Genomic DNA, 11752 nt, shown 5'->3' with positions numbered 1-11752 from the left:
CTCTCTCCTTTGGATAGCGTGTGTCCGCCGGAGTCCGCGGGGTCGGTGATTAATAGGGGCCATCACTCACTGTCCGGGACGGCTGAAAGGCAGCGGGGAGGGGGCGGCCCTCCCCAGAACTGAGATAACAAGCAGCAGGAATAATGAGTGGTGTCACTCCACTTTTCATTTTGATGGAAAGTCATTACGGGAGTCAACGCCAGCGACAAAGAGCCATGAATCAACTGCTCTGCTATGAAATTAAAATCGAATTGCTGGCCACCCCCAGCCCCTACCCTTCCTGGGAAATGGGGATGGGTAGGTGGCTTGGGAGAAGGGTGCTATCCTGGGGTGGGCTCTATCCAATCCCAGAGCCAGCAGTTATGGGCAGGAAGTGGACAGGCAGCTAGTGAAGGTGACAACTCCTGTCTCCACCTTGTTTATCAGACCCTTCCTCCCCAAACCGCACTTCCCCCTCTGCCTGGAGGTAAGCTGTGATTAAGAGGAAAATATAGCTTTTCTGGCTCCAACAAGGCTGCCGCTCGAGTGCTCCCCTTGGGCTGCTGGCCGGAGTGGGGCAGCCCAGGTCTGGTTATAGAGAGATAGAGGTCCAGCTGCCCAAGCCATCCCAGGGCCCCTTGCTGAACCAACTGTAGGACTAATGGGGTCCCCTTTATTACCAGAAGCAAAAAAGAAAAGCCCTTAACCTGGGGCTCCTTAGTGACAGCTGATGGCCCAGGGAGGCCACCTGGATCAAGAACACATGAAGCAGTGTAAGTAATTGTCTACAGTGAACCAAGAGTCTTTTTGCTCTTTTATTAAGTCCAACTCAACTACCTAGAAGCAGAGGCTGTGGTTTCAGGCTGAAAGGCCACAGGGCCAAGCAAGACAGATTCCTGCAGAGTGAGTGTCAGGTCCCCATCCAGGGGATGGTTCCTTCCTGTGGCTCTCTGTCCTCCAGCCTGCCTGGCTTCCGGAGGGGAAGGGCCCCACATCAGCCCTGGCGGTCCCACCTCTACCTGAGGCTGGGAAGATGGAGAGGCAAGAACACGCAGGGAGAACGTCAGAGAGAGGTTCCCATCAGGTTCACAGGGCGCCCGCTGTACCTCTTAGAGATGTCAGCTTCAATCTGAGAGATAGTGACACCAAGTCAGCAGGAAGCAGAGGCAGGTGCAATGCTTCTTTCTGTAGAAACGGGGTGTGGGGGGGTCCCATATATTGGGTTCGCCTGTCCTGTCTTACCAGCTTCTGCAGCTCCTTGGTCTTCTCCAGCAGCAGGTCCAGCTTGGGCTCCAGAGCTGCCTGCTCTTGAAGTGCCTCCTGCTGCTTCTGTACCATCAGCTCTTTCTTCAAAGCCAGCAGCTGGGACTGTTTCAGTTTTTGCTGGAGGAATTCCGTCACTCGGTCCACATACCTGTGCAGGGCACTCAGGTGAGGACTGGTAGAGCTGTGCACCTTGAGCATCTGCATTTAACTGCGGGACAGGTGAGGCTCAGACACCAATTCCCTAACTGGCCTCTCACCCTCATATAATGAAGTTCCTGTTTTGTAAGGAATACCCATTCCAGGTTCCCCTTCCTACTTGGGAAGTAGATCCTGCCTGTATCCATGAACCACCCCTATCCTGCCCCAAAGAGAACTTCTATCCTCAAGAGGTGACGGCACAGGATGCAGGGATTAGATTTAAGGGGTCATGGAAAAAGAGGAGGAATATGAGGGGAAGAACTCAAAATGGTGGAGCCCAGCATCAGGATAGGCAGACCTTGGTGAGGCCAGAATCATAAACAAGTGTTGCATTTGAAGACTAGTGAGACGACCAATCAGATCCTGCAGTGTGGACACCATAGTAACCATCTTCTCTTTGGTCTGGCCCTGTAGGATGGCGGGAGCCAATTGGAACTGGCTCACAGACAGGATGTCGGCCTCCTCACTCATCTCCACTGCTCTCTGGGACAAGAAGATCTCGAGCTGAGGACAGAAGAGTTGGTTCAAACCAGGAAAAGAATGCAGAAGCTAAGTCCTCGGACTGCCCAAACTGGGAGAATGAGCAGTGAGGGCTAGACTTTGGGTGAGGCAGTTATCTCTGAACATTTTCTCTGCTAGAAACTCAACAACAGCAACAAAAGAGAGGAAGCAGCCTCTACCGTCCGTCACTCTTTGGTTCCCCTTTGTGAGCTCAGGCTGATCTAGCTCTAGACCTCCATCCTTTCTCCCCAGCCTATGGATCAGATAATGAGAATGCAGAGATTCAAAGGGTTTTTCTCCACCCCAGTAAAGGTATTTACTTTCTCTTCATGAGGGGACTAACATTCAGGGAATAGGAATCCATTTGAGAAACCCTGGATTAAGACAAGACCAGAGAGCATATGAGGGCCATACCTAGTCAATCTTATCCTGCCATAAAATCTTGATACCTTTTGTCCTGATTGCCCCTTGAGGCTAGGAGAAGCCTCTCTGGGGAAAAAGAAGAGGGAACCCAGTGAGGGCTGCGATCTTTCAGGAGGGTCTCCCCAACCTGCAGTCCAATCAGAAGGGAACAGACCCCATCTTCCCAATCCTGTAACAAAGGCCTGGCCAAGAACACCAGTTTCTTATTTGGGGCTACTCAACTCCTCAGTCACAGGGATCATATTTCAACACAAATGAGATGTTTCTGTTTTTGTGGTACTGGGGATGGAACACAGCTCAACATCCCCAGCCCTTTCGTGTTTTGTTTTGGTTTGTTTTTTATTTTGAGACAGGGTCTTGCTAAGTTGCCCAGGCTAGCCTTGAACTTGAGATATTCCTGTCTCAGTCTCTCAAGTTGCTGGGATTACGGGTATGTGCCACCACACACAGCACAAGATGTTGGGTGGCACCCAACCTGCTCAAAACCTCCAACAGCTTCCCAGCTCACGAAGTCAAACCAGAGTTCTGACTCTACATCTCTGAGCTCTTCTGCTCCCCGTACCCCGCTCCCTCTGCTCAGCCACATGGCCTCCTTGTTGTTGCTTCCACCTCTGGGTCTTTGCAGCAGCTACCTCTGCCTGGGAAGCCCTTCTGTCAGCTTATCTGCATGTCAAAATTGCCCATAGTCTTGACTTATAGTCACCTTCTCAATGAAGCTTTCCTTGATCACTAGATAAAAAACCACAGCCCTTCCCAATAATACCTGTCTCCCTCCCCTGCCTTCTTTGTGTGTGTGTTAGTGAGTGGCATCTAACATACTGCATTTTTATGTTTCTTATCTGCTTTCCTTCTAGAATATAAATCCCATGTGATCAAGGACTTTGTCTGTTCATTGCTCAATCTCTGGTGCCTAAGACAGTGCCAGCCAGGCACTCTGGAGGTGTATGAGAAACATGAGCTGAATGAATGGAGGCGTCCTAATATGTTAGCCTCCTGTTCCAGGACACGGAAGGCACTCAGCACTCTTTGCACAGAGTTGGGTTAGGCCAGGGGTCAGGAGTGATGCCACCTATGCTAAAGCCAAGCCTCCCCACATCTCCCGGGGAACGTACCTCCATGAGCTCGTCAATGAACTGATTCCGGGTCTCGGGGTATTCGAGAAGTGTCAGAGCATCTGGGCCCCTAGCAACACCTTCTGGAGCTGCCAGGAAGAAAGGCAGAGAAGTGAGGAAGGATCACAGAACTGCAGAAGAAAAAGATCCTGAAGTTTGAGAAGCCCTGACAGATGATGTGGACAGACTCACTGCACTAAAGACACTTCCCCAAGGGGAAAGGTTATCTTTTCTCATGCGTTTCAGGCATAGTCAGGCCTCTCTGCCAACTCCCAGTCTGCCTTGGAGAACCACAGAACTGGGTTCCAAGGACCGCTAAGCTGGGCAGTGGGAGGTAAAGCGTCGTCCTGCACTGCCCTCTAGTGGCTCAGGATACTGCTACAGTCTGTGCTGGTAGTGAGGCAAGTCAGGTCAGACTTCAGGGCCCCGTCAGCCCCTTTCAGTCCCCCCACCAGGACCAGTGACCCACATTCAGTCTCTAGAAAGTCTGAGTTTCTAAATAGTTCAACAAACTTCTCTCTGTCCCCTTCCATTTACATCCTCATCAAGGTTTTGAGAAACAGATTTAAATGTGCAAGAAGTATTATTTTTCTTTGTGCCTAGACATGGGGGTCCTCAAGCGCCCCACTCTTGCCAGCGCTGAAGGAATGAAGCACTTACCCTGGGTTCCTGCTTCGAGCACTGTGATCTGCAAAGCAGCAGCATCGTCTCCCCAGTCTATCCCCTCAACCCCAGGGTCCTGAATGGAGAGCAAAGAATCCAATGTTGGGAGAATTTCCCCAAGCTCAGGGGGCCGGAACAGACCAAAGGCTTTGAAAAGTTCAATGGCTAAACACTCCAATTGCATTAAGGTCTACAGCCCTGAGGCAGGTGACAAAGACAGCAAGTGTGGGCCCAGTTATGTTGCCACCCTTATCCCCATTTTTCAGGTTCCCACCTGCCTGTACCCCCACCTCTTGCTCCAAACCCCAAGAAAAAGGAGGTCCTAACTGTGACATGTCACTTCTGAAACTCTACCTTGGACTGCACCTGGCCTTGGGGCCATGAACTTGGATTGATGCCTTCATGGACACAGACAACACTTTCCTATGGCTGAAGCATGACCATACAAAGTCCTCAAAGAGAAGACCTGAGAAGGTGTCCTAACCTTTGACTCCGATTCCAGGGAGATGCCCCAGTCGATTCCAGAGGCCTCAGCAGAGATGCCTGTGTTGGAAACTGCCTCCGCCCCAAAGTCACCCCAATCAATCTAGAAGGCAAAAAAAGGGTTAGCTTAAATAAGGTATGTAAAACAAAAGGGAATCCCATAGGCCTTAGCGGCTTCTGTAGGGAGGACACATTCAAATGCAATGACCTCCAAACTCCCAGAAGCAAGTCCATCATCAGGAGCTCATGTGACTGACTGGCTCCTTTTTCAACACAAACCAGTCTGCTGATGTTCTTTAGCACTTGTCTGTACTCTGGTCTTAAGAAGGCCAGAAAAGCAAAGGAACAGAGTCTTCTAGATCCTCCTGTCAACAGTCTTGCTCGCAAGAACCCCCTCTATGCCAGGTGTGGTGGTGCACACCTGTAATCCCCGCAACTGGGGATGCTGAGGCAGGAGGATTTCAAGTCCGACAGCCTCTACAACTTAGCAAGGTCCTAGGCAACTCAGTGAGACCCAGTCTGAAAATAAAAAATTGAAAAGGGCAGGGGAGGGGCTGAGGAGATAGCTCAGTCGGTAGAGTGCTTGCCTTGTAAGCACAAGGCCCTGGGTTCGATCCCCAGCACCCAAAAACAAAAGAAAAGGGCAGGGGATGCCTGGGTTCAATCCCTAGAACCAAAACAACTACCCTACAGTATGCTCATTCACGCTACAACTCTGAATTCAGGTTAGGGTTTGGAGTGCGTGTGGATGGGGCAAGCAGCTCTCCTTCAGCTCCTAATAAGGCCTGTCTTACCGCGTCTTCTTCCAACTGCTCAGGAGGCTCCTCCAGGCACGGTCGCTCTACCACAGAGGGTTCCGTTCCCGTCCTCCATTCATACACCGTTGAGTTTCCCCGTTTCTGCACATACCGCAGCATAGGCAACACCTGCTCTGTGGGGCTTCAACAGAGCACATAACTGATCCTCCTGCTGACCACTTGGGAAGCCAACACTTGACTCTAGCCTGGGTCACATGGTCAAATGGGCAAGGCTCCCACTGGTTGAAGTGTGTATAATATTGCTTTCATGTCACGTGGGAAAAACACGAGTGGAGAAGGAAGAAGAGGCAGAGAACAGGCAAACCATCCTCCTACAGAGAAGCTCGTTTTTTTTACCTTTCACACACAAACCCCACACAGGCCTGATACAGGTCGATGGCTTCCCCCAGGGACTGAGCCCCTGTCCCGATCTCAGCCAGCTGACTTGGCAGGTCCTTCACCAGGGCCAGCAGTTCTCTTCGGACATTGTCTCCCTAGAGAAGGGAGAGAAGGGGAGCTAAGACAGACGTGGCAGAAGGTAGAGTCTAACAGGTGAAAGAAAACAAGCAAAGACTAGAAAGGCAGGACACTGGGGCACAACCCAGTCAAGAAGGAAGTCTTTGCCAGTAGCAGAAGATCTGTTCTCAGGAGAGGACAGGCCCAGGCTCAGGCGCCCTCCCGCTGTGACGAGGCACCCAGATGCCCATCAAACCACAAGGCCTGCTCACTGTGATGCCATACTGCTTGCAGGAGTGGTAGAACTGCTCTCGCATCTCGGCTGCCCCCGCCTGGCCCTCTTCCTCCTTTCGGCTATATTCTTGTTGCAGCTGCTGGCACTTGGCAATCTGCTTCTTCAGCGAGGGGATCTCGTAGTTGACATTCCGAACCAGGAGGCTAGAGAGTTCCACTGAGGAAATTCACCCCAGGACACCCACACCCTAAGGCAAGCATGCCCAAGGATGCACACAAAGATGCCCTAGCATGATAGTTGGGAGGCAGGATTGACTCCCTAGCACCCCTCTTCCCTGCTGTGGAACCTGAGTTAAACAGCCTCTCTACTCCAACCCTCAACTGTGAAACAGGGCCAATATTTACCATGCACAATGAAACCCCAAGCACAATTCCCTGCATTTAGTAGGTGCTTGGTGAAAAGTAGCTATTATGATTATTTATACTATTCAAAAACACAACCCAAATTACAACTGGCCCTTTAGTTGCTCTCTCAGGCACCCAATGATGCCTGGGGGTCTCTCAGACCCCCAGGATGACCCATGCCTCTTCTGCCCTGTATAGACTAGGGGTTCAAAGAGGGTGGGGACAGCACACACTATCTTATCAAGGCAGGGTGAGCAGGTCAGGCACTTGCTCAGTCAGGTACTGCAAATGCCCACTACCTGCCCAATCCTGCTCCTCTCCTAGCACTTTGTGGAATTGATTTTCCCACCTACAAATAGGCAACATCTACACTCCAGTCTCCCCTCTGACACCTACAAACACAGCTCTGGGAGGGGGCCTCCCTGTGGATGCCAGGGCTACTTTAGGGCCACTTTACCTAAGTAGGTATTGTCCTTCTCATACAGGGTTACGATTTCTTGCCAATCCTGAGTAGAACAGAAACAGTAAGTCAGCCAGACCCAGAAGCCACCTTGAAGTTCAGTACCTGGACAGGGAAGGCTCTCCCAGGCTTTTGCTTACATCAGATACAACCTCCTCGTCCTCATTCAGAAACTAATGCTGGCTAGACCATATAGTGGTTTTTTCTTTTTTTTTGTACTGGTGATTGAACCCAGAAACACTCTACTACTGAGCTGCATACCCAGGTCTTTTTGAGATAGGGTCTTGCTAAATTGCCAAAGCAACTTAGGGTCTGCAACTTGTGATCCTCTTGTCTTAGGCTCTGAAGTTGCTGGGATTACAGGTGCGTACCACCACACCCAGACACATACTTTTAAGAGCATGGCGCCAACAAGTGATCCCCAAAGGGGCAGGTCAGAAAATGTAAGCCCAGTGGGAAGATATACTTTTAGCATAAACTATAGTGACAGAGAGAAAATTCAGGAAATAATCTATGTAAAATGTCTCCATGAATCCTTAGAAAGACCAGAAAGGCACTAGCCCCATGGACTGGGGCACATATTACCAGCCCTTGGCCACACTTGCCTTCATCCGCTGTGAAGAATACCGGCCAAAAATGTTTTTTGTGGAAGCCTCAGTGCCTTTGAGAAGGTCCACGATCCTCAGGCAGTGGAAATAGTGAATGTCTGGGAGGCAAGGAAGAGCGAGGACTTAGGTTTACAACATCTTCCCACCTCGCCTGGCCTTTACAGGTGGCTGATCCTTGGGTCCTGAACTGCGAATCATTTTACCATGTCACTCTCCCCTTCATCATTCCACATGGGAAGAAACCAGCAATTAAACCCCAAATAGAACTCTCTCTGGGGTCAGCCCTGCTGGCTAAACAAGGGAGCAGCTCAGATAAAGCAAACTTTTCCAGGAAAGCAGAACTCGGCAACATAGCCCCAGCGAACTCACAGGATCCAGAGAGCAGCTGAGCGATCTCTTCGCTCTCTGGCATATCCTGGATGGCAGCATTGATCTTCTCTCGGATGGTCAGCACCAGACTCTGCCATTTCAAGTTGCAGTGCCTTCTGTCCACCAGCCAGTCTGCATGACAAACACCCAAATCACAGCATACCTTCATGCCACCAAAAGGCCATCAGTATTTCAAGCCTAACATACAGAGAAATTGCCTAAAAGCTGTCTTTATATTGTTTAAGGTATGGTGGGGGGATGGGAAGATGAGAAGAAAGATCCAAAGAGAGGTTTGGGGCTAAACAGAATCTGGTGGCCTGTCTTTATCCGCAGTGTGATTTTTATAAAGCAATTGCCTCAACACAGGGATAAAGCAAACCTTTAAATTGGTCCTGACAGGAAAATGCAACTTTGACCACACCAAATTCTACGTATTTTGCTTCTGTGGGTAATTATATCTTTCTTGTTGACAGAGGATGCTGCTCAACTTCCACCTCCTCAGGGCTGGGATTAACCATGACAATGGAAAACACAAGGCAGTTATGCCAAGTACCGGATGAATGAACAACTACAAAGCTCCTAATACCTACAGCGCCCTAAGGACTAGATAACACTAGTCTATTCTTCACAGGGAAGTGCCACCCTGCACATGTGACTATGAATGTGACTGACCTCAAGGAGTCTGGGCTGTTTTGTGGTTTTAGAGCCATGCACATTTCCACATTTCTTCATTAGAAAAGAACTAAGAGCTAGGCTTTGTGGTTAGATGGTCCAGGGTTTTTGTTTTTTTGGTGCTAGACACTAAACTCAGGGGTGCTCTACCACTGACCTACATTCTAGTCCTTTTTGAGACAGGGTCTCAAAATTTCTGATCCTCCTGCCTACACCTCCTAAGTAGCTGGGATTACAGGTGTACACCACCAGAATCAGTTTCATTTTTAAAATGTCCAGTGCATAAAACAGTACCTGGTGTAGAGCAAACTCTCAGTGAATGCTCATTTATTGGTTCTTTCATTACCAAGGACAAATTCACACACGGAGTGCACAGGGGTTAAAGAGCAAATGTGAAGCCAGGTCAAAGAAGGTCCACCAGTGGCCACCACACAGGACTAAATGGCTCCATACAGTGCTTTACCACTGAGTTACATTCCTAGCCCCCTAAATGGCCCCATATAGTGGTGAATTTAGAACCATGGCGCTGTGTTAACATATCTAAACTACGATCCCATGCCAGTATCAGTAACATTCCTCTAAAATTTTCATAAAGAAAAATCTCATAGCTGAACGTGGTGGTGCACGCTTGTAATCCCAGAGGCTTGGGAGGCCGAGGCAGGAGGATCTCAAGTTCAAAGCCAGTCTCAGCAACTTAGCAAGGCACTGCGCAACTCAGCAAGACTCTGTCTCTAAATAAAATATTAAAAAGGGCTGGGGATGTGGCTCAGTGGTTAAGTGCCCCTGGGTTCAATCCCCAGTACCAAAAAAAGAAAAAAAAGAAAAAAAAAACTCATAGATTAATAGATGTCACAGAACAAGGAGCAAAGGGCTAAGCTCTGTTTATCTTTTTAAAAAAAATTTTTAAAGATATTGATAGACCTTAATTTTTATTTATTTATTTATTTATTTATTTATTTATATGTGGTGCTGAGGATTGAACCCAGTGCCTCACATGCTAGACAAGTGCTCTACCACTTGGCCACAACCCCAGTCCCCGTGTTTGATTATCTTTAGGGCAAGACTGGCATTAAACTAATGAGTTAAATGAACATTTAAAAATGCCAGCACTGTACACATGTCCTGAGATGGTCAGAATGAAGAGATCACTTCCTTGGTTCTGAACTGGTGAGGAGGTATGTAGATCAGATAGAGGTGGCCCGGCCACAAAAAAAAATCTCTATTTACTTACACCAGTCTTGATGGTACTGTGCCTATAAACCCAGTTACTTGGGAGGCTGAGGCAGGAGGGTCACAAGTTGGAGGCCAGCCTGTGCAACTTAGCAAGACCCAGTCTCAAAGCAAAATTAAAAGTGCTAGGGAATAGATCAGTGGGGGAAAATAAAATCTCTATTTCCAACCGATTTGTAGGTCCCTCTTCCCCCTAAAATCAAGGGGAGACGGAAGCTTTTAAAATAAAAAAACAAAAACAAAAAAAACTCGGAATCGAAGATTGAACCCAGGGGTGCTCTACCCCACCCCTTGAGATAGGGTACCGCTAAATTGCCAGGCTGGCCTTTAACTTGTGATCTTTTTGCCTTAGCCTCCTGAGTAGCTCGTGGTATACACCCACATGGAAGTTTTTAAAAGGGAAAGTTTTTTTCCCCCTACAATAATGCAAAAAGTATTGTTGAGCCTGACATACTAGTTTCCATTCAGATCTAACCATTCATCATCTGTCACTGAATAATATGATTTGATAACATATGTTTAAGTAGAAAACGCTGATCAAGCACAGACACTATGTGGTTCTTTCCCACTGCTCTTAGCGAAGCAGGTCTGGTCACTGAATAAGGTAGGCGGTCAGCACCTCAACCCACACATTCAGAGCTCTTGGCTATTGGCGACAGGGGGCAAATAGCTGGCCTCCCCCGACAGCCGACTGCGCGGGGGCGCCCCCTCCTACCGAGCAGCTTGCTGGTCTGGATGTCGATGGGCAAGTGCTGATGGTCCTGGCGGGAAACACGGCGGGGAGGGGGTCTTGAGCGCGTGGAGGGGACGCGCCCCACGCGCGCTCATTTCAGCATCCCAACCGCCTCCCTGAGGGGCCAGAGCGACTGGCCGAGAAAGGCTGCGCACAGAAGATGGGCCAGGGAGGCAGGAAAGGGGTCCCGGGACAGTCCCCAGTTACCGCAACCCCTGTCTCCACACCTGCATCCTTCCCCCACTTCCGCTTCCGGCCGGAGACCCCGGCCCGCCCCGCCCCACCACCAATCCAGTGCGGGTGTGACTAAGCCTCAGTTTAGGCGCAAACGGGCCTCCTCCGGCCACGTAGCTGTCTTCCGCAGAGCCAATCGGGTCGCACGCGTCACCCACGGCGGCAAGCCCCGCCCACCCCGAGGCTCCGAATGGCTGAGCCTAGAAAGGGCGGGAGAACAGGGACCAGCCAATGGGAGCCCCGAGGCGGGCTCAGAGATGCCGAGGAGCAGGGCAGGAGCGCTGGGAAAGGGCTGCAGTGACTCCACGTTCACAGCAGGTGGCGCCCAAGAGCCTGTCCGATTTGTTTCCTCCCCAAGGAGGTCGCGTATACCCCTTCTGCACAGACCAACGCGTCTGCAGGCAGGGTCGTAGCGCACACCTGACGACATTTTCCTAGACAATTGAAAATGCCTTCTTCCCTCCTTCCCTCGCCATACCATTTATAGTAGTTTGTAGGTCTTTTGTGACTCTGATCACTCTTTGCCTTATAATAAACTTGGGCTGAACACCTGCTTCGTGTTGGTATTAAGGCAGGGAAGGGAGAGGGAGGAAGGTCAGGGAGGTATCCTAAAGATAACACCTAGGGCAGGAGAGGTGGCGCACGCCTGTAATTCTAGGGACTCAGGAGGCAGACACTGGAGAATTGAGTCCAGCCTGGGCAATTTAGCAAGACCCAGTCTCAAAATAAAAATAAATAAATAAAAAGGACTGGGGATGTAGCTCAGTGGTAAAGTACCGCTGGGTTCAATCCCCAGTACCAGAAAAAAATAATAATAACAATTACATTGAGTCTTAAAGGAAAAGCTGTGGAAAGAGAGATGATATGTTCACAAGCTTCACAGATCACAAACTAAAAGGAATGTCCTGCAAGCAAGACTGGCAACATAA

The 11752-nt window shown here is 49.7% G+C and overlaps 1 protein-coding gene across 1 annotated transcript; it reads right to left on the bottom strand.

The window, feature by feature from the left end:
* Positions 1-776: 776 nt before the first annotated feature.
* Positions 777-10923, bottom strand: Cdk5rap3 (CDK5 regulatory subunit associated protein 3). Its single transcript, XM_047544903.1, has 14 exons — positions 10817-10923; positions 10572-10617; positions 7955-8086; positions 7583-7683; positions 6975-7023; positions 6151-6329; positions 5780-5916; positions 5420-5564; positions 4627-4728; positions 4140-4218; positions 3480-3568; positions 1742-1947; positions 1222-1393; positions 777-1108 (listed from the first exon to the last, which is right to left on the bottom strand). The coding sequence occupies exons 1-14, from the start codon at positions 10820-10822 to the stop codon at positions 1043-1045; spliced, it is 1509 nt and encodes a 502-aa protein (XP_047400859.1). The 5' UTR covers positions 10823-10923; the 3' UTR covers positions 777-1042.
* Positions 10924-11752: the final 829 nt, after the last annotated feature.

Source organism: Sciurus carolinensis, chromosome 3, assembly GCF_902686445.1.
Source record: "Sciurus carolinensis chromosome 3, mSciCar1.2, whole genome shotgun sequence".
NCBI classification, from domain to species: domain Eukaryota; kingdom Metazoa; phylum Chordata; class Mammalia; order Rodentia; family Sciuridae; genus Sciurus; species Sciurus carolinensis.
The sequence above is the reverse complement of the archived record's forward strand: the minus strand, read 5'-3'. Positions and strand labels throughout refer to the sequence as shown.